Source organism: Echiichthys vipera (assembly GCF_963691815.1).
Source record: "Echiichthys vipera genome assembly, chromosome: 3".
Classification (NCBI taxonomy): domain Eukaryota; kingdom Metazoa; phylum Chordata; class Actinopteri; order Perciformes; family Trachinidae; genus Echiichthys; species Echiichthys vipera.
The window spans coordinates 34314041-34337704 of NC_139828.1; the positions used below are offsets into that span (position 1 = coordinate 34314041).

Genomic DNA, 23664 nt, shown 5'->3' on the forward strand with positions numbered 1-23664 from the left:
AGGAGTACTCCTCTGTAAGCATTCACAGACGCTGCAAGGAATTCTGGAGAATCTCAGTCAGTTGACTGCCTGCGTTGCTCGTCTGGAGTCAAGAGGGGGACCTTTCCTTGCTGCTCCCGTGAATGTTGAGTCACCCGCTACTACCGTGAGTACTCTCCTCCCTCGTGAGCTCTATGTTCCGGCACCAGAGCGTTATTGTGGAACGTTGGGTGAATGCAGGATTTTTCTTTTCCAGTGCTCTCTGGTGTTCGGTCAACAGCCCCTCACATACGCTAACGATAGCACCAAGATAGCCTATGTGCTAGGCTTGTTGTCAGGTAGGGCTCGAGTCTGGGGAGTTGCGTTTTGGAACAATCCCCTGACTCGGCAGGCAACGTTCCAACAGTTCTCCAGTGAGATCATGTCTGTGTTCGATCATCCCGTCTCTAATAGCGATTCCAACAACCGGTTGCTGGATTTATGCCAGGGTTCCGCTTGTGCGGCGGATTACGTTGAGTTTCGCACGTAGGATGGGATGATCGGGCTCTTCAGAGCATTTTCTTTAAGGGGCTTAATGAGGAGGTAAAGGACAGTTTAGTGGGTAGATCTGAGACTGCTAACCTTCAGGAGCTCATTAGCCTCGCTATAAAGATTGACAACCGTCTGCGTGAGAGACGCCGCGAGAGACGGTCAGGGTTTCCCATGACTCCTGGTCCTCCTATTAGTTTTCCCGAGCAGATCGAGCAGATCCCCGTGAGTAGTCGGGTTCCTCTGTCCTCCGCTCCTGACCAGGAGGAACTCATGCAGCTAGGTCGTAGCCATTTGACTCCCGCTGAACGTGAGCGGCATATTCGTAACAGGCTATGCATTTATTGTGGAGATCCAAATCACCAAATAGCTAATTGTCGGAAAACGGTTAAACTGTCAGGCTCACCAGTCACAGGCGGGGTCCTGGTGAGTCGTTCAGTGGTCCCAAATAATCCCCGTCAGCGCATAAATCTGGATGTTGTGTTGTCGTGTGAGAGCAGGGAATATTCCCTTCAGGCACTTATTGACTCAGGTGCCGACACTAATATAATTGATTGTGAGTTTGTTGCTGTTAACCCCATCCCCGTGAACCAGCTGGAGACTCCCTTAAGTGTTAACAGTCTCAGTGGGAGCAAACTCGCTAAGATATCCGCTGAGACCTTACCCTTAACTATGTCTCTCGCTGGTAATCACTCTGAGTCTATAGCGTTTCATGTTATGCCTTCCACCAATGCCCCAGTAGTTCTTGGTTTTTCCTGGCTTATCACTCACAACCCGGTCACTGACTGGTTAACGGGTCGGATTGTGAGTTGGAGTAGCCATTGTCATTCTTCCTGTCTACGCTCAGCCCCTCCTAGTTGTCCTAGTGCTCTCAGTTCCGCTGTACCTGATCCGCCTGATTTGCCTTCCGTACCTCCTGTGTATCACAATCTTGCCGAGGTTTTCAGTAAGACCAAGGCTCTATCTTTACTTCCTCACCGTCCTTACGACTGCCCCATTGAGCTGTTACCCGAATCTACTTTTCCCACTAGTCGTCTTTAAATCTGTCAGGTCCCGAACGAGAGTCTATGGAGACTTACATAAACGACTCACTCATGTCAGGGATTATTCGCCCTTCATCTTCCCCACTGGGAGCGGGGTTTTTCTTTGTGGCCAAGAAGGATAAATCCCTGCGTCCCTGCATAGTTTACCGGGGACTTAATAACATCACCATCAAGAATAACTACCCTCTACCGTTCAATTCAATCAATTCAATCAATTCTGCATTCGAACCGTTGCATGGCGCAACCGTCTTCTCGAAGCTCGACCTCGGCAATGCATATCACCTCGTGAGGGTGAGGGACGAGTGGAAGACAGCCTTCAATACGCCACTCGGACATTTTGAGTACCTGGTCATGCCTTTCGGTTTAACTAATGCCCCGGCTGTGTTTCAGGCTCTGGTTAATGGCGTGCTTCGGGATATGCTCAACCGCTCCGTGTTTGTGTACCTAGACGACATCCTGATTTTCTCTAAAGACTTGAATGAACATGTGGTGCACGTTCGTCAGGTTCTTCAGCGTCTCCAGGAGAATCGTTTAGTTGTTAAAGCCGAGAAGTGTGAATTTCATGTGTCGTCGGTAGCTTTTTTGGGGTATATTGTGGAGAGCAGACAGGTTAGGGCTGACCCTGCAAAAGTCACGGCGGTGACCGAATGGCCCACACCTACCTCTTGTAAACAATTTCAGAGATTTTTGGGTTTCGCTAATTTCTACGATTTATGCCAATGCACTACACATTCTTCAACGCATTCATACACCCTCATACACCAATGATTCTGACCTCATTGTTTCTTTGTTTGCATATTTAATAAATGTTACTTTTGATTATCCTTAGTTGGTGGTGCCCACTTCATATAAATTACTGACATGTAGAATGTTTGCCCTTTTCAATACAGATGGGCCATTTCCTATCCATCACCTGTCTCTGCAGTATGTATGCAGAACTGAGTAATCCAGACCGAACTAACAGAAAATGTTGTTAATCATAGCACATTATGTTTAATCATCACATTAAGTAAAACACCTACAGCAATAATTACATTGCTGATGATCATGCTGATGAAATCAGAAAATTAAATACTTGCCAAGGGCTTTAGGCCAGGTTGCATGATCTCTTTTGTCCTGCTCCAGATTCTCAGCAGGAGACAAAGAGGGCTGTCTGAGGACACGTTGGAGGCCTGACTGAGCCTCTTTTGTGTCCTCCTCAGAAAACACATCTTCCACTAGTGTCAGCAATGATGCCACCACCCACAGGACCACCTGATGATATCAAGAACACATTTACTTTAGTCAGCAGGCTGGGTGGTTGTTAAGAAAGCTGGAAGATTCACTGATTCACTGCACTTCATCGTAAAACACATCAAGCAGCCTGGTCTCACCAAAAGGCGTGTGAATGACACGCTATTTCTCTCAAGCCATCTCGCGTATAATTACAACGCATGTCATGATTTTTGCGTGTCATTTCACGCCATGTAGTCTCAATTGACTTGTATAGTGCAGAGATGGCGTTGTCATTTCACGCACGCATGTCATTGAGGGAAAACCCACGTGTTCGTATTTGTCCGCCACCTTGCGGAGTAATACGAAGTGGTGGAGCTTTCTGTCAGAGGGTTGTTTTTAAATCAATATTTCATGTGAAGGAAGGCTAAAATAACGGGCGTGAAATGCCCTAACCCTAACCCTAACCCTAACCCTAACCCTGGGGAACTACGGGCGTTAAATGACACGCGAAAAGCTTAATATGCGTAGACATGCACGCGAAAAGTCATGAAAGTCATGAAAAGTGGCGTGCTATTTATACGCCCTCCCATGAGACCACGTAGCATCAAGCAGGAGATAGTTTGCAATCCCAGAGACACATGCAGTCAGAGTTAAATGTTTTTCACTGGAGCACACTGGTGGAAGGAGGGCAAAATTTACAACTCAAAGGGTGTGAATTCAGTTTCCAGTAACATCCGAGGCTTTGACTAATACCTTGAACAATCATTTCCATTTCATATTGATCTAATGCGATAGAAGCACTGTTCACTGCTCCAGTAAATAGGACCAACCTTAGCTACGATTTGGCCACGGGAGAAATTTCTTGTCCACTCAGCTCATAGAACTATTCAGCTCAGTTATGAGTCAGAACGCATGCTAGCTAGACTCAAAGTAAATAGCGTTATGTACGGTTGACAAACAGTACATTTAATACTATATATAACTGACTAACCAATAGGAGAACAATAGGGAGTTACACTTACACAGGAAGAAATAGATCCTAATAAATACTACATCCCTCCCCTTTTAAATTAACTCGACACAACTGAATGTGCAAAAATACAACAAAACATTCTGCTTTACAGATACTTGTTGAAACAGTACAGTGGCTGCATACATTATTTTTTTTTTTAAGAACTATCCATAACTTTGTATCAGCCACCTGTTAACAACACAGTTCATTTAGCTGGTGCCCTGGTTCTTTCTTGGTAATGCCTTGGCCCCTGTGGTGTCTTCTCTGGGGACACCCTTTCCTTTGCAGGTGTAATGGTTTTTGGTGTGTCATGAACAGGACTGAGCGATGGGTCTGGTGGTGAGTCTGATGGGTCAGGTGCAGGCAGCTGCTGTTTGGCTGCATGTTCAGTAACTGATCTACATACACAAAAAGAAAATTGTTTTATTTCTTGGCGGTTTGAACGCACCGTTCAGCCAACCCATTTGTTGCAGGGTGGTGTGGAGCTGACTTGAAGTGCTAGATGCCATTCATCTTCATGAAAAGTGTAAACTCTTCTAAAGTTAACTGTGGATCATTATCAATTCAATTCAATTCAATTCAAAAAACTTTATTTGTCCCCAGGGGGCAATTCAGGGCACACAGAGCAGCAAATAACGACAGTGCAACTATAGGAAACATTTTAACCTAACAACAAGAATAAAGTGTGAGAGAAGAATAAGTGTCAGGATGTTAGTGTGTTAGTACAGGTAGAACAAGTGTCAGGATGTTAGTGTGTTAGTACAGATAGAACAAGTGTCAGGATGTTAGTGTGTTAGTACAGGTTAGATACGGAGAACATCGTCGGCGTGAGATGTAGAAAGACATGCATGTATCAGATGTAAGCAGACATGTGAACGGGTGTACATGATGTAAACAATGTAAACATGCAGTAGACTGTTGAAACAGGTATGAACAGAACTGTAGTGCAGAAAAATTATAAGTGGACAGTGATCGGATTCAGATGAGGTCAGACATGATACATGTGTGTGATGAACAGACATAAACAGAACTATAGTGCAGTAATAGAGTATAAATATGTTATATAACTATAAGCTAAGTAATAAAGTGATAGTGGTGCATGGCAGGAAAACAGCAGTCTAAGTATATGCTGGCTCTGTGTAAACAGATGAATACTGAAAAATAAAGTGACCATAGTGCTATGATGGATACAATATAAGAGCTGATAGACAGAATAAAGTGGAGTAGTGCATTAATACCATAAATTAAAATAACTAACAGAATCAAGTAGACCAGTAAGACCATCGTAACAGAATAAGTCCGGTGTGAACATAATAACAGAATAAATAAGTAAGTGGAGTAGTGCAACAGACCGGAGTAACATTTAAAACGAATAAATAAGTGGCGTAGTGCAACAGACCAGAGTAACATTATAAACAGAGTGAACAGAATAAAGTGGAATTGTGCATCAGACTGGTAGTTCACAGCTTTGAGGACAGGAGTGGAGGTAGATAGCCAGTTCACGTGTCCGGTAAGTGTCCGGGGTGGGGGGGGGGGGTTGGGGGTGTCCAGGGGGTGAAGGTGTCCAGGGAAGGTGTCAGGGGTGGGAAGGGGGGGTGATGGTGATGGTGTCCAGGGAGGGTGTCTGGAGAGGGGAGGAGGAGGGGTGATGGGAGGGTCGTCCGGGGTGGAGAGGGGGGTGAGGTGTTCAGGGAGGGTGTCTGGAGTGGAGGGGGGTGATGGTGTCTAGGGAGGGGGGGGGGGGGGGTGAAGTGTCCAGGGGAGGGTGTTAAGAGTGGGGAGGGGGATGGTCAGCGGGGTCAGGAGTTGAGGAGCTGGACAGCCCTGGGGATGAAGGCTGCTCTTCTCCTCTGTGTCCTGCAGCAGGGACAGCGAAGACGGTGTCCTGAAGGGAGCCACTCAAACGCTGAGAAGAGAGCATGAGAGGGGTCCTGCATGATCCGACCAGCTAACCTGAGTGTCTGCTGCTCGTGGATGGTCGACAGAGTTCTAACAGGAAGTCCAATGATCTTAGAGCAGACCGTGGCTACGCTCTGCAGGCGGTTTCTGTTCTGGAGGCTGGTGGAGTAGAACCAGCATGTGATGGAGAACGTGATGATGCTCTCGATGAAGGAGTAGTAAAAGGTCAGGAGGATGTTCTTGGTGACTCCAAAGGAATTGAGCTTCCTAAGGAGGTATTTCCGCTGCTGACATTTCCTGAGAATCTCCTCTGTGTTGGAGGAGAATTTCAGCAGGCTGTCCAAGATGGTGCCCAGGTACCTGTACTCCTCAACTGCTTCAACAGGCTTCCCGTGGAACACGGTGTTTGCTGATGCAGCCAGTTCCCTCTGCTTGTTGGAGAAGGTCACCACCACGTCTTTGGTTTTGTTGACATTCAGCTCCAGGCAGGAGCTGTCACACCACTCCACAAACTCCTGAAGAGCTGGTCCGTGGTGCAGAGATGGGCCTGACAGCAGAGACAGGAGGACGGTGTCGTCAGCGTACTTCACCAGATGACAGTTAGGCTGTGTGGTTCTGCAGTCATCGGTGTAGAGGATGAAGAGCAGAGGTGAGAGCACACAGCCCTGGGGGGAGCCGGTTGAGGTGTGTTGGAGGTCGGAGAAGGTGCTGTTGACCAGGACTCTCTGTGAACAGTTTGTCAGGAAGTCCAGTATCCACAGGATTAGCTGTTGGTCCAGATGAAAGAGGGCTGAGAGTTTGTCAGCCAGGATGTGGGGCTGCATGGTGTTAAATGCAGAGGAGAAGTCTGCAAACAGGAGTCTGGCTGCGGTGTTGGGGCGCTCCAGGTGTTTGTGAACAGTGTCTATTATGAATGTTTTTGCATCATCGACGCCCCTGCCAGCTCGATAAGCGAATTGGAGCGGGTCCATCTGGGAGTGGGTTTCCCTGATGATGTGTTGTTTTACGATCCTCTCCATGGCCTTCATCACAAGAGAGGTGAGGGCCACCGGCCGGAGGTCATTCAGACATTTGACGGCACTCTTCTTGGGGATGGGGATCACTCACTATTTACTCAGGCAGGTAATTTCTGGAAAAGTACAGTAGTACAGTAAGTACAGAAAAAGTCCTTTCCGAGGCTGTGGATTTCATTTGTATCACCTCTGGCCATTTTGAGTGGGCGTCCACAGCTATTAAGAAGATGGAGTTTTTGAATGGGCCAGCAAAAATCAATATGCACTCTCTGCCAGGGTGCCGACGGCCACTCCCACGGGTGCAGGGGTGCTGGTGGGAGTGCATTTTAAACACTGTGGCATCCCGTATAGATCTTGGTGATACTGGATCTCTAGCTGTAGGCTTTTCTTCCTCAGTTATCAACAGAGGGAGGCATGACAAGCCATTAGTGTTACAGTGGTGATTAGTTCCCTTAAACTCAATGTCATATGAGCAAGCCCCCAGGAACAGTGGCCGTCCTGTTCTGTTTTTTTAATCCTGTAATGTCTTGTAGACTTTATATTTCACTAAGGCTTTTGTTTTCCATCAGATCACATACGTAGATATGTATTTTGTGCATGCGCAAAAAGTTGCATGCTGCCTGTTCGTGCCTACTCCAGCCTTTGAGTTTGCTTTTTTTTAAACTTTCTTAACTTTTACTCTCTTTTTGTTCATTCTGTTTCTTCACACTAACTTCTGTGAAGTTATGCCCTCTACAATGTTACCTTCGATTGTTTTCATGTTTCTTTTCATGCTGTTTTTATCAATGTTGCTTCCAACGGGACACGCTGTCTTTGTTTACTCCAGAGAACAGCTGATCGCGCCAATGCCGACCAGCATAGTGGCCAGACGAGCTAATATTCCACCCGAACTCTGGAGAAAAACACACCGGGGAAGCAGAGGTGGGAAGCAACATCGGGGCAATAGAGGAGGGTGGAGACAACAAAATGGATGAACTGACGGCACTAACGCAGAGCCATCCGGAGTACCGTGAGATCATAGATTGGTAGAAAAAGAAGAATTCCTTTATTCATCCCGCAATGGGGAAATTAAATTTTCACTCTATTTTTTTTTCATTTTACACACACACAGGCCCAAAATACACACACATGCACAGACAGGACCTATATACATGCAACTAGTGGAGAGATGTTAGAGCAAGGGGGCTGCCAGTGACCGGCGCCCCGAGCAGTTAGGGGTTCGGTGCCTTGCTCAACAGCACCTCATCAGTGCCCAGGAGATGAACTGGCATCTCTCCAGTCACCAGTCCACGCTCCATTCATGGTCCACACAGGGACTCGAACCAGCGACACTCCAGTTCCGGGCCAAGTCACCTATGGACTGAGCTACTGCCGCCCCAAGGTAACCTAGAGGAAGCCTACGACCACAAGGACTGTGAGGACTGCATTAATTTTGCATCCCGGCAGTTATTACTGGAAATGTAAGGTCCCATTTGATGAGATGGGACCTTACATGAGATGGACGAACTGGAAGCACTCGCCAGGACGCAGCGGGAAAAAAGATAGAGGTACAGTAATGTCAATGTGATGAAGTAAATGAAATAAATAGTTTAATGATGGTAGTTACCGTTGTTGGAGCAGAGTGTTAGCTTGCTAGCTTACTTCGGACGATACTAATCAATGAATAGCTGAGTCGACATGTGGTAATGTTACTCCACCTTAAATTCATCAAGGATGTTTGAAAAGTTGAGGTTATACCTGTTCAGGTGTTATTTTACAGGTGTCTACTGCTGGTACGTCAGTTAAATTGCTTTTAGTTTTCCACCCCCTTTGTAATAGTGAAGCTGTAAGCCTTTGTTAATTGTGCCGCAGTTATGTTTGTTAAAGTTTACAACAGTGTTTAAGTGCAGTTAAAGTGTATAACTGTTAATACTCCACACCTTAGCTTTCCCATATCATTCATAGACGAAATATACATATTAATTCCACTGCACATTACTGCTTTTTGCTCTCTGGTTAGACTGAATTGTATTGCAATGACAATAAAGTTTAATGAATCTCATCGTATTTTCATTTTAGTCTTATAGCACACCAAACATTGGTTTGTTATTAAAATGTAACATCCAGCGGTCAGATTTCTTTTCTGCACTTTTAAAGTATTTTAGTACCACCCCCAGTGACACAGCATAAGGTGCTCCTGTCCCATCTACCTTTGCACAGCCCAGTGCCACAGCATAAGGTGCTACTGTCCCATCTACCTCTGCAGAGCCCAGTGACACAGCATCAGGTGCTCCTGTCCCATCTACCTCTGCACAGCCCAGTGACACAGCATCAGGTGCTCCTGTACCATCTACCTCTGCACAGCCCAGTGACACAGCATCAGGTGCTCCTATCCCATCTACCTCTGCACAGCCCAGTGACACGGCATCAGGTGCTCCTGTCCCATCTACCTCTGCACAGGCCAGTGACACAGCATCAGGACTGAAAGCTGCACCAACAGACCCTGCTGACTGGCCAGCTCATCTTACAGACAAGGTAAGAAGAGAGTTAGTACACAGAGGATCATTTCAAACAAAAACAGTTACACATTTCCATAAAATAAAGATGGGAGAAGGTGTCAACATGACTTTTTTAAAAGAGCCTTAGTTAATGGGGAAACAACCAATAGAAGCTGGCTGATGTATTCCAAAACAAATGATAGCTTGCACTGCTTTTGCTGCCAAATATTCTCTACAAAAGATTACAATCTTAACAAAGAAGGACTAAAGGACTGGAAAAATGCAAGCCAGTTGCTGAAAGCTCACAAGGATTGCCAGGAGCATATTGCCCACATGGCAACATGGAGGGAGTTGGAGGTCTGTTTTGCAAAGGGGTTAACAATAGATAGGCAAGAGATGGCACTCGCTGAGGCTGAGAAAAACAGGGGGCGTGATGTTCTCTCATGTATCATGTAAATAGCGGTGTATAAAGAGGTCTCTCATTTTTCCCTACTGTGTGCAATAGTGTGTGTTTTCATATCTGCACTGGTTTCATTATTTATTTTGTGCAATACCATATTTATATTGCATTTTTAATTCATATTATGTCACTTGTTTACTTGTGCACTGTTTAGCTTAATATGTTTGCCTTATTTATTTTGTATTTTCAATTCATATTATATTACTTGTTTACATGTGCACTGTTTAGCTTAATATGTTTGCCTTATTTATTTTGTATTTTTAATTCATATTACATCACTTGTTTACATGTGCACTGTTTAGCTTAATATGTTTGCCTTATTTATTTTGTATTTTTAATTCATATTATATCACTTGTTTACGTGTGCACTGTTTAGCTTAATATGTTTGCCTTATTTATTTTGTTTTTAGTTGGTGTGATATTTTTTACTCAAAGAAATTAAATCTTGAATACACACATGCAGTTTCTGTGTAAGTGTATGAACGTTGATTGTGAAATTGACTGCTGTGATGCAAGGGGGGGCCGGCTAAAATCTTGCCTAGGGCACCAAATTACTCAGGGCTGGCACTGACCAGTGCCATCGCCATTACTGTTTACATTCCGCTGTCTGGAAATGCAGACGCAGCGTGTGATGTCATCAGCGCTGTGACCGCGGCACTACAGACGAAACACCCCGGAGAATTCGTCATCATCACATGTGACTTCAACCACGTCTCTCTCTCATCCATTCTCCTAACGTTTCACCAGTTTATCAAATGCACAACAAGGGAAAATAGAACCATACATCTGCTGTATGCAAATGTCAAAGAGGTATACTGCAGGGTGCCCTAGAAGCCATTGACTGGGATGCACTTTACAAACCACACTGCGAGGACATTGATGGCATCACTGATTGCGTCTCTGATTACATTGGGTTCTGCATAGACAACACCATCCCCAGCAAAGAGGTCCGCTGCTACCCAAACAACAAACCCTGGGTTACCAGCGACCTGAAGGCCGTACTCAACGAGAAAAAGAGGGCCTTCAGGTCAGGGGACCATGCAGAACTCAAGCGTGTTCAGAGAGAACTTAAACACAGCATCAGGGAGAGTAAGGAAAACTACAGGAGAAAACTGGAATCCAAACTGGAGAAGAATAACACCAGGGCTGTATGGAGGGGGATGAGTGAGATCACCGGCTTCCAGAGGAGAGGAGGAGAAACAGCTGAGGGAAATGAACAACGTGTGAATGAGTTTAACCTGTTTTTCAACAGGTTCGACCCCAGCTCCCCCAGCAGCCCCCCTGCTGCTCCTCCGAGCAACTACCTCTGGTCACAACCCCCCCACAGCTCCACACCAGCTACACAACCCCACACCAACCCCCGCAGCAGACACCAGGTTCCCCCAGCAGCTTCAGCAACAGACTCCTTCAACCTCGCTGCCTTAAAGAACGGAACAGGAAATTATTCCTACCTGCTGCCATCAGACTTCACAGCAACGCTGAGCAATACTGAGCAACGCTCAGGGAATAAACTCACAGTATTTGAAGTGACTTATTAGTGAAATGCACCTTTCTCTCTCTTGCACCTTAAAATCCACATAGTATATTGTAATATAGTGTTTATCTGCGATACTGTACTCTTATTGTAGTTCATATTTTGTATTTTATATTGTATTTTATTTTTTGTACTTCTGATTGTTTTGTACCGCTGCTACGATGACCTAAATTCCCCTCGGGGATTAATAAAGTTGTCTATCTATCTATCTATCTATCCATCTATCTATCTATGAACTCAGTCAAACAAATTTTAGAAAATGTGTTTGTTACTTCTATTACACAATTTCAGTAGATAAAGAAACTTCCAGAATCTTTCAAACTTTAATATAATGATATATTAAAATCATTTTCATCAATGAAAATAAAGTAAAGTTGTAGTACACTAGGACAATAAGGCTGTGCTGTGTGTCTGTAGTGGATATCCCTATATCCTTATGAGACACTGCAGGGCTGCTTTGAAGTGACTGCACATTGTGAGCCGTACAGGGAGGACATCGATGGACCCACTGAGTGCATCACAGCCTACATTAATTCTTGTGTGGACTGCAATGTCCCAGGGAGGACTGTAACCTGCTACACCAACAGCAAATCCTGGATCACCAAGGACATTAAGGCCATCCCGAATGAAAAGAAGAGAACATTCAGAGATGGCAACCGTGATGAGGTGAGGAGAGTGCAATGGGTTCTTAAACTTAAAATCAGGGAGGGTAAAGACAATTATAGGAGAGAGCTTGAGAACAAACTCCAGCAAAACAACATGAGGGACATGTGGAGTGGCATGAGAACCATCACCGGGTTCCATAAGACTGGTAGCACAGGGTTGGAGGACCATGTGGACCAGGCTAATAAACTGAGCCTATTTTTCAATAGGTTTGATACTGCGGCCCATCCCCCACATTACTCTGCTGCTGGCTGCCCTTCAACGACTGCCATTTTACCTCACCCTACTCCTCTACCTTACAGACCCCTTACCTTTCCCTCACCACCTCACTTCACACCTACCTAACCCCCCCTCCCCCTTGCTCTATCCATCATGTCCTCCACAACCTGACCGCCTCACACCTCCCCCAATGGACACCTCTACAGTGTCCTTCACGCCTGGTCTGGTGAGAAGACAGTTGAGAGACTCTTGCAAAGCTGCAGGCCCAGATGGCGTATTTCCCAAGGTGCTTAGAGCCTGTGTCTCCCAGCTGTGTTGAGTACTGAGTCAAGTCTTCAGCCTTAGCCTGTATCCCCAGAGAGTCCCTGTGCTGTGGAAGACGTCCTGCCTCATGCCTGTGCCAAAGACGCCGCGTCCTAGTGGCCTTCAGGACTAAAGACTGGTGGCCAGCACCATAAAGACCATTGAGAGACTCGTCCTGGAGCAGCTAAGGCCTATGGTCAGGCCCTACGCAGATCTACTACCAGCCCCGCCTGGGAGTTGAGGACTGCAAAACCAACCTGCTGAACAGAGTCTACAGTCATCTGGACAAGCCTGCGAGCACTGTGAGAGTCATGTTCTTTGATTTCTCCAGTGCATTCAACACCGTCCGTCCGGCTCTACTTAGGTGAGAAGATAACTGTGATGAAGGTGAAGGCCCTCATCGTGTCCTGGATTGTTAATTACCTGATGGGCAGACCGCAGTATGTACGCCTACAGAACTGTGTGTCTGACAGGGTGGTCAGCAACACTGGGGCCCCACAGGGGACTGTCCTCTCTCCCTTGCTCTTCACCCTCTTCACCTCAGACTTCAACTATTGCACCTGCCACCTTCTGAAATTTTCTGATGACTCTGAAATAGTTGGCTGCATCGGACAGGGGGATGAAAGTGAATACAGGATTGTTGTGGACAACTTTGTCACTTGGAGTTAGCTGAATCATCTGCAGCTAAGCGTGACTAGGAGCTGTGACTAGTGGATCTGAGGAGGGTGAAAACACCTGTGACCTTTGTCTCCTTCCAGGGGGTCCCTGTGGACACTGTAGAGGAGTACCTGGGGGTGTACTTCAATAATAAGTTGAACTGGACTAGGAACGCCGAGGCTGTCTACCAAAAGGGCCAAAGTCGACTCTTTTTTCTGAGGAGTCCGTTAACATCTGCTGGACAATGCTGAGGATGTTTTATGAGCCTGTTGTGGCCAGTGCGATCTTCTTGGCTGTCACAGTAGGCTGAAGGTCGCAGACCAACAGGCTGAACAGAACGATCATGTGATGTGATGTCGTGGGGGAGGAGCTGGACACCCATGTATAGTTTAATGACCACCCTGCCTGTGGTCATTAAACTATACAACACATTCCTTGGAGAGTCTGTCAAACCCTCTCTGTAATACGGACTCAACCACAGACAATCTGTTCTTTGAACATTTTTACAGTACTTTACACGTTATTACAGTACTTTTGGTCATTATATATTACCATTGTAGTTTTGGGAAACGGCTGGGATGAGGATCAGCACCTCTAAATCTGAGGCCATGGCTCTCAGGAAACCGGTGGATTGCTTACTCCAGGTAAGGAATGTGTCCTTACCCCAAGTGAAGGAGTTCAAGTACCTCGGGATCTTGTTCACGAGTGGAGCTTGAATTTGGCCGGAGAATCAGAGCAGCGGGGGCTGTATTGCAGTTGCTCTACCGCACCGTTGTGACGAAAAGAGAGGTGAGCCGGAAGGCAACCTCTCTTTTCTCTCTTTGCTAGTAAGGATGCCCCCTGGGCGCCTCCCTAGGGAGATGTTCTAGGCACGTCCAGCTGGGAGGAGGTCTCGGGGAAGACCCAGGACTAGGTGGAGAGATTATATCTCCACACTGGCCTGGGAATGCCTCGGGATCCCCCAGTTAGAGCTGGTTAATGTGGCCTGGGAAAGGGAAGTTTGGGGTCCCCTGCTAGAGCTGCTGCCCCCGCGACCAGACCCCAGATAAGCGGTTGAAGATGAGTGAGTGAGTATCCCTCCTCATTTTAGGACTTTTTAAGATAAGTGAAATTCAGAAAGCATTTTAGAACTAAAAGTAGCTCCTTAATCTATAAAAACGTAGGAATTCTCTCTTCCTACATTTAATTGAGAGAGCTTAATTGAGAGAGTCCTCAAGAGATCAGATGATGGTGAGCTTTTAAAAGGGTATGGCCTTAATGGAGATTAGATTAAGGCATTATGAACGTGGTAGAGTTGGTCAGGGATGACACTAATCACCAACCAATAAAAACCACCAATATCACCGCAGATTAAAGTTGGTACAACTCTCCACTGTTTGACCACAGGAAAAGGCAGCAGTGCAGCTCAGACGATCTTGGCGTCTCTCAGCTGTCAGTCAGGAGGATTTTGCTCCAGACGACAAATATCCTATCCAGACCACACAAAGTGCTCCAGTTCATTCACTTCCCCACTTAAGTGTTTCTATCATAAACTCACTCTTAGGCAGTGCCGGCCCTGAGTAATTTGGTGCCCTAGGCAAGATTTTAGCCGGTGCCCCCTTGCATCACAGCAGTCAATTTCACAATCAACGTTCATACACTCACATAGAAACTGCATGTGTGTATTCAAGATTTAATTTCTATGAGCAAACAATATCACACCAACTTAAAACTAAAGAAATAAACAAGTGATAAATTAAAAATGCAAAATAAATAAGGCAAACATATTAAGCTAAACAGTGCACACATAAACAAGTGACATTATACGAATTAAAAATACAAAATAAATAAGGCAAACATATTAAGCTAAACAGTGCACATGTAAACAAATTATATAATATGAATTAAAAATACAAAATAAATAAGGTAAACATATTAAGCTAAACAGTGCACAAGTAAACAAGTGACATAATATGAATTAAAAATGCAATATAAATATGGTATTGCACAAAATAAATAATGAAACCAGTGCAGATATGACAACACACACTATTGCACACAGTAAAGAAAAACGAGAGACCTCTTGATACAACGTTATTTACATGATACATGAGAGAACATCACGCCACCTATTTCTCTCAGCCTCAGCGAGTGCCATCTCTTGCCTATCTATTGTTAACCCCTTTGCAAAACAGACCTCCAACTTCTTCCATGTTGCCATGCGGGCAATATGCTCCTGGCTATCCTTGTGAGCTTTCAGCAATTGGCTTGCATTTTTCCAGTCCTTTAGTCCTTCTTTGTTAAGTTTGTAATCTTTGTAGAGAATATTTTGCAGCAAAAGCAGTGCAAGCTATCATTCGTTTTGGAATACATCAGCCAGCTTCTTTTGATTGTTTCCCCATTAACTAAGACTCTTTAAAAAAAGTCATGTTGACACCTTCTCCCATCTTTATTTTATGGAAATGTGCAACTGTTTTTGTTTGAAATGGTCCTCTGTGTACTAACTCTCTTCTTACTTTGTCTGTAAGATGAGCTGGCCAGTCAGCAGGGTCTGTTGGTGCAGCTTTCAGTCCTGATGCTGTGTCACTGGGCTGTGCAGAGGTAGATGGGACAGGAGCACCTGATGCTGTGTCACTGGGCTGTGCAGACGTAGATGGGACAGGAGCACCTGATGCTGTGTCACTGGGCTGTGCAGAGGTAGATAGGACAGTAGCACCTGATGCTGTGTCAGTGGGGGTGGTACTAAAATACTTTAAAAGTGCATCTGAAGAGAGAAGAGAAGAAATGTGACCGCTGGATGTTACATTTTAATAACAAACAGATGTTTGGTGTGCTATAAGACTAAAATGAAAATACGATGAGATTAATTAAACTTTATTGTCATTGCAATACAATTCAGTCTAACCAGAGAGCAAAAAGCAGTAATGTGCAGTGGAATTAATATGTATATTTCGTCTATGAATGATATGGGAAAGCTAAGGTGTGGAGTATTAACAGTAATACACTTTAACTGCACTTAAACACTGTTGTAAACTGTAACAAACATAACTGCGGCACAATTAACAAAGGCTTACAGCTACACTATTACAAAGGGGGTGGAAAACTAAAAGCATTTTAACTGAAATACCAGCAGTAGACACCTGTAAAATAACACCTGAACAGGTATAACGTCAACTTTTCAAACGTCCCTGATCAATTTAAGGTGGAGTAACATTACCACATGTCGACTCAGCTATTTATTGATTAGTAAACGATGCTGCTATTGTCCGGAGTAAGCTAGCAAGCTAACACTCTGCTCCAACAACGGTAACTACGGTCATTAAACTATTTATTTAATTTACGTCATCACATTGACATTACTGTACCTCTATCTTTATCACGTTTTTCTTCCTCTTCTTCCCTTCTTTTCCTTCTCTGGGCGCCCAACGGTTTCAGTCTTTTAGACATAATTCCACTACGGTGTCATTAATCTTCTTCTTTGTCTTGGGGTCACAGTCCGGTCAGATTCAGGCAACTGGCCTTTCGACCCGCCCCCCTCACGGAGGGCAGGTATAGTGCAGAGAGCCGGGAACCAGAAAAAAGGCCCCTTCATTATTTAATAGTCCTCGCTATTAAGTTATGTTTTTGTGGGCTTATATAATATTTCGGAATGGCGCTGGTAAAAATAAGAATTTATATACATATATACTGTTTTTTTTTTTTTCCTCCGCCCGTTTGCGGCGCCCCCCGCGGATGACGGCGCCCCTAGCATTTGCCTATACTGCCTATGCCCAGGCCGGCTCTGCTCTTAGGGACTCATTCCCTCTCAGCCAATCACTGTGGGCATAGGAGGGATGAACATGATGTCATCAACAAGGTAAACCCTCTAGTCTCAGGAGCCCCTCCCACTCCTTAGGAAAGTTGGTTTCAGAGGCTTTGGGAATAGCTTTGAAGAAATGACTCTGAACTAAGAACTTTTAGTGCTCCTTAGGAGAGCTCTTAGTGCTGAGATCAAATGTTTTAGGAATACAGCCCCTGGACAGTTGTGTCAGTCATAGAGGCAGGAAGTTTGCGGCTCACTTTACGGGACTCTCCTGCAGCTTCCACCGCCACAGCCTAAACACATTCAACATTAAAATGAATTTGAGGACTTGTGTTTCCACTGGGCAGCCTTATCTTGTCTGAAACTAATTTCCATGAGGGAGGGGAATTCTATTTCCCTAACCAATCACAAGAAGCGGTTAACTCCCGGTTTAACGCTATTCTAACATGAATATGGGTAAAATAATTGAATCGTGCAGAAAAATGTTACTGGCCCGAATTGATCTGATTCTTATAGGGACATGAGTCATTTCGCAGAGGTTGCAATACTCAAAACAATTAATCCACTGTTTTACAGCTGCAACAGTATGGTGGACCCTCATTGGCTTAAATGTTTTTTCAATCTAGCAACTGTAGTTTCATGTCATGATGCCAGACAAATCAGTCAACTTTGTGGAGTTCACCTATTCAAAGGTCCGGATCCAGGCAAAGGCAAAATGGCAAGGTGAGAAAAAACCTGCCCAATCAGAATCAGAGTATGTGCAAGCACGGACATTAGTAGTGACTTCTATTTATATTCACTGTTTCTCTCATGTGTTTTCTGATTGGTTGTCAGTTTCACATAGAATTAACCTGCCAGAGGACAGACACCAACAGAGATAAATACAAAAAGCCACTTTTTGTTAGGACTTTGATGGACAATACATGAAAACCCCCTATACATTTAGAAAAAATGTAAAACCTACATTAATTACGTCCATATGTGTCTTCTTCATCCTTTCTTTTGTTGGCTTATTGCTTCATTACTTATCACATCTATTTATCACCGATCAGTAAAAGGCACAAAACCACCAGCAAGACTGTACTTGTGCACATGTATGATACTCACAATTTACTATTAAAAACAAGATGCAAAAACTCCACTGGTAACCATGAATGTTTGTGACAAATTTTGTGCCAGTCCATCACATAGATCGAGAGATATTTCATTAACACCAACTAGCTGATTTCCATTCAGTCATTTGGATTCATCCCCTAGAGACCTTTAATGTCTAAACCAAATTCCATGAAAATTCATTTAATAGTTGTGGATATATTTCAGTTTGGACCAAAGTGGTGACTGACTGATGACTAAAGCTGATTTTGTTCTGCTTAGTTAATGATGCTGCTATAGACCTCTCTGTCTGTATCATCCATGTCTCATCAATGCATGTTACTAATTCAACTACTTCCCTGGAGTTGTTTGTGCTTTGTCGTCTCGCAGGTCTCTGCTGATCGTGGTCCTGCATGACGCTTCCTACAGCTATTATTACTATTAGTCACATTAGTTTTATGAAATAATAAAAAAGATCATCAGTTTTTTTCTAAATACCTGCATATAAGAAGCTATATTTTTAAGTTACAGAAGTCTTTATCTCTACCTACAAATAGCCCTATAGAAGAAATAGCAACAATTAAAAATCCTAAGAGGGGATTGACTTCAAGCTTCTATGCATCAATCATGGATAGATAGGAAAAGATTGGCATGGTGTGAGGATTTAAATTTAGTAATTTCCACTGAGGACTGGCAGAAGATTTGCTTAAAATCGCAAACAATAAATACCCATTTTAAACTACTTCAGTACAAGTAGAAAATGAGAATATATGTAACACCAACTCAGCTAAATAAATTCAACCCCAATAACCCTGACACGTGCTACAAGTATGGTAGAGAGGGCACACCTTTTGGAGTGAGGTGATGGTTATGATTGTGCAGGTTACAGGTATAAAACTAATATTAGACCCCAAACTGTGAATCCTTGGTATTTTTCCGATAAACCATGATCTTAGCAAGGCCAATCAATCTATGATTATTTTTTGCATGCTACAAGCCAAATACACTATAGCCAAATCATGGAAATCCACGACTAACCAAGGCTTGCAGGACTATCAGCTTCCCTGGCACTGGAAAAACTCACCTTCACGTTAAAGGGTGACATTATGTGGAGATTTTATTGTGTTCTTAGAGGGGAAAGAGAGGAAAGCATTGGAGAAATGTTCCCCCTGTATGTAAACCATCAACAAATGATATTCCCATGCGTTTATTATTACGTCTGTTTGTTTGTTTTTCACTCCTTTTTATTTTTATTTGCAATGCTTTCTTCTAAGGGAGTTGACAGATTATTTACATTTTGGACTGGGAAAAATGACACTGCCCTGTTATATTTATCTTATTGTAGATGAGCCTTACTTTGATAGTTTTGTTCTGCGCCTGTATTCTATTGTGTTGTAGTGTGATTATTTTTTTTGAAAATTTAATAAACACACAAAAAAAGATCATCATTATTATATCTCATTGTATCGCAGCTTTTATTACCACTACTCATCATTGATCATATTTACAACCATAATTATTATCATTGTCATATTCTATCACCTTAGCTGTGCGTGTTTCTACTCTTTTACTATATTAACTGTCATAACATATAAGTCATATTCACTTTACTATAGATATTATATTAGTTACTGTTACTTTTGTAGTTGCTTGCCTCTCTGGAAGTGTCTCTCTGTTTGTCTTTGTCTCTCTCTGTCCATCTGTCTGTCTTTGTCTCTCTCTGTCCATCTGTCTGTCTTTTCTGTCTTTCTCTCTTCTTCTCTTCCTCCCCAACTGGAGCAGACAGATGTCTGTCCTCCATAGAGCTGGGTCTGTTCCACGTTCCTGCCTGTTAAAGGGAACATTTTCAACGCCACTGTGTGCACAAGATTGCTGTTGTTGCTCATGGGGGAATTGTTGGGTCTATGTAAATCATGAATAGGTCATAGTGTGGTCTTTGCCTACTCTGTAAAGTGTCCTGAGATAACTTTTGTTATGAATTGGCACTGTAAATAAAATTGAATTGATGACCAACTTTGCCATGCCACTGGGATCACTTTTTTTTAATTTTTTTAGAATATTTGCATTTTATTTAGTGATCCATCCTGTTCCATTAGCTCTGTGACATGGAAACTGTGTCTGAGTTCCCTGACTGGCTTTTAGCCTACAGAGGGATGTCTCCATGGCCGGGATACCTGCAGCCAAACACCTGCACCTCTTTAATTACTTATTTCACACATGACACCATCCTATTGTTCCGGTAAGGTTAATATTTTAACATCACTTATGAAATGAGTTTCTCTGCAGTGTGTGGCAGGAACTCCCCAACCGGTGAAGACAGATGTCCGTCCTCCATAGAGCTGGGTCTGTTCGTTCCTGCCTGTTAAAGGGACGGTTTTCAACGTCACTGTGTGCACAATGTGGATTTATACTGTATATAATAACTATAATAATTTTAACTTTTTTTAATTAAATATAATGTGACTTGTTGCTGCTCATGGGGGGATCTGTTGGGTCTATGTAAAGCATAATTAAGTCATAGAGTGTACTTTCTTTACCTACTCTTTATGTAAAGTGTCCTTAGATAACTTTTGTTATGATTTGGCACTATAAATAAAATTGGATTGAATTGAACTGAACTGAGGAAGCTGATGGAGAAACATATATGCTAACAGTCTGGTCTTACTGACTTTCTTTTCTTGCTGATTCTCATACATTCCTTAATTTGTGAGCACCAGACACAAAAGGTACCCCTCACTGTATCCAAGGCTTAGCACTGCCCAAGACGATTGTGATTGGTTTAAAGAAATACAAACATGCCAGAATGTTTTTCCATTTTCCCAGAATGTTAAGCGGTCCAGCCAGCCTTTTGTCCAGCACTGACACGGCACTGTAGAGAGGTCTGCCAGTGCTTTAATAGATAGAGTGATAGCAGGCTTTAATCCTGTGCATTCGTTTTTGTCTATATTTTGATGTCTTTAGTAATGAAATGAAGTAACCTTTTCTCAGTGTAGGGCCCAGAGTAGGATGGCTTTTTGCCTTTTTCTTATGCCCCGGGGTACAATGGAGACCTAAAACCCTCCGACAGACACATGTTCTAACCCTTCATAGTGCAAACTTTACATAATAATTAAAATATGTAGAAAAAGCACAGCCAGGAGACATGTTCATGGGTTTTAAGCATGAATATATCCTTTGTAAACGTAGGTCAACATGTCACAGGAGTCACAGTTACTGATTGGCTGTTGGTATTACTATCTGACAACTTTGAAAGTCCTAAAGTGGGAAGTTACTTTACTGTGTGGAGGTTGGGATGGTGGATGGAGCTGTAGCACGTCAGACTTTCATGCAGCAGACCAGAGTTTGTGTCCTGTCACAGACCTGCATTTAATGTTTACTTTTTTATTCAATGCAGGCAGAAACTATTCTCCTTTTTAGACGTGGTTTGTTTAAGCATACTGAGACCTCAAACTGTAATGGAATGTTAAGGTTATGGAAGGAGTTGATACAGTATATTCCATAGCTGACACACATATTTATGATATATTATTATCCAGTAAACATACATTGTAGAAAAAGTATCATGTCTTTATCCAAATAAAACCCCTAGTGTTAACTGGTGTATGCTGGCATTAGTATATTAACTGACCTCTACATTTCTTGCCAGATAACCACACTGACTGCTTTGCTGTGAAACTCACCCTGAACATAGGGAAACATGCTCACCTTCCAGTTCTTCAGGTGATACTGGGGAGTCACCACCTCCTGCCGCCACCACCAGGTTTTTCCATCTGAAAAAAGAAAGTCATAATAACAATAATAAAGAAAATCACTCCTCATTCAGTAGCCTAGTCTAATTAACTGTTCTTTTTAAATGCCTGGTGGAATGTTTCTGGCTTTCCATCACTGTAATAACAAGGTATATTTGCTTTTGTTAAATCTTTTTCAATCAAAAGAGTTTCCATGAAGATTCAGGCTCTGTTTGCAACAGAGCAAATTCACTTCACTCAGGCAGGATGACACACTTCACTTCAACAGCATTTCAGACTAAAAGGTAGACCAGGATGTAAAAATAGCAAAACAAGACAGCAGGAGTAAAGTTTTTCTTTTTTACAACTGCATGTTTTTTCTCTCTGCTTCTGTCAGTAAAGCAGCCTTGAGTCGGCCAGAGTACATGAGATCAGGATCAGATTACACAATACTAACTCATGTAATGAGTCATTGAAGGCTTGCCTGCAGCTATACAGTTTAGAAAAGCAAACTGAAGATACAGCAAAGAGAAAGGTGAAGTGAACTGACTTTCTTTGATAAACATATGAAAAAATCTAGCACAGGTTGAGCTTGAGTCCAGAGTAGAACAAAATGTTCATAAGATATCTGAGGGTTTTGCATACTTTTACATACGTTTACCACATTATCTGAAGCTTTGGCCACATTTAATATGAACATACGACATTGTAACAATATATGACCCAAAATATGTAAAAACGATATCAATGCTTTTGAATCTGACAGTTATATTAACAGCGTCTAGGACTCAACAATCTACCTAGGTTGTCAAAAACCCAGACTATGTCTAAGATTAAACTTCTCTTTTACAGAACCACTCTTGGGAGACAGTAAACCATCCTGGTATCACACAGGAATGTACATGATTACATCTCTTGGTAACACATCTCTGACAGAAGCAAGCTAACACACACACACACACACACACACACACACACACACACACACACACACACACACACACACACACACACACACACACACACACACACACACACACACACACACACACACACACACACACACACACACACACACACACACACACACACACACACACACACACACACACACACACACTCCAGTCAACACTGAAACTCTCTAAGTGTCTGTGTGTAAGAACCAATGATTTAGGGAACCTCGTTGCCCAGTGGTTAGAGCGGGCGCCCTATAAACAGAGGCAGAAGTCCTCAACGCAGCGGCCGGGGTTTGATCCCCACCTGTGGCCCTTTGCTGCATGCAACCCCCCCCCCCCCCCTCATGTTTCCTGTTGCTCTTTAAAGCTGTCACTATCAAAAAAAAGGCCAAAAAAATGACCCAATGATTTAATGAGGCAAAGAATGAATGAATGAATCCAGACTTCATCCATTACACACACACACACTTCAGTCTCTCTCACAAACATGTCCACTGTATTCTATTTTTTCTACACCAATTCACATGATGTTGGGACATTGTGTAAAATGTAAATAAAAACTAAATACAAGGCTTTGCAAATCCTTTTCAACATATATTCATTTGAATACACTAACAAGACAAGATATTTAATATTCAAACAGATCAACTTTATTGTTTTTTGCACACATTTTCAATGGGAGACAGGTGTGGACTGCAGCAGGCCAGTCTAGTACATGCACTCTTTTACTACAAAGCCACGCTGTTGGAACACGTGCAGAATGTGGTTTGGCATTGTCTTACTGAAATAAACAGAGAGGGACTGCAGATAGAAATTAGCTTTTAGCTAGAATCTGGCACAAATAATATTTTTACACTATGTAACTGATGAACTTTGTACATGGTCCCTGAAACAAATAAACAAACTAAACTAAACCTCCCTGAAAAAGACATTGCTTGGATGGCAGCATATGTTCCTCCAAAACCTGTGTGTACCTTTCAGCATTATAGGGCCTTCACAGTTGTGCTGCCATGATGCCATGGGCACTAACACACCCCCATACCACCACAGATGCTGGCTTTGAACTTTGCTCTGATAACAATCTGGATGGTCCTTTTCCTCTTTG

At 43.3% G+C, this 23664-nt stretch overlaps 1 protein-coding gene across 1 annotated transcript in view; it reads right to left on the reverse strand.

The window, feature by feature from the left end:
- Positions 1–21694, reverse strand: part of artn (artemin) — a gene marked incomplete at both ends in the record, with an annotated part of 48378 nt that extends 26684 nt beyond the window's left edge. Inside the window, 2 exons of the mRNA XM_083911492.1 lie at positions 2630–2804; positions 21581–21694. Of these exons, the coding sequence (XP_083767618.1) occupies positions 2630–2804; positions 21581–21694 (289 nt within the window). The remainder of the gene's footprint in view (positions 1–2629; positions 2805–21580) is intronic.
- Positions 21695–23664: the final 1970 nt, after the last annotated feature.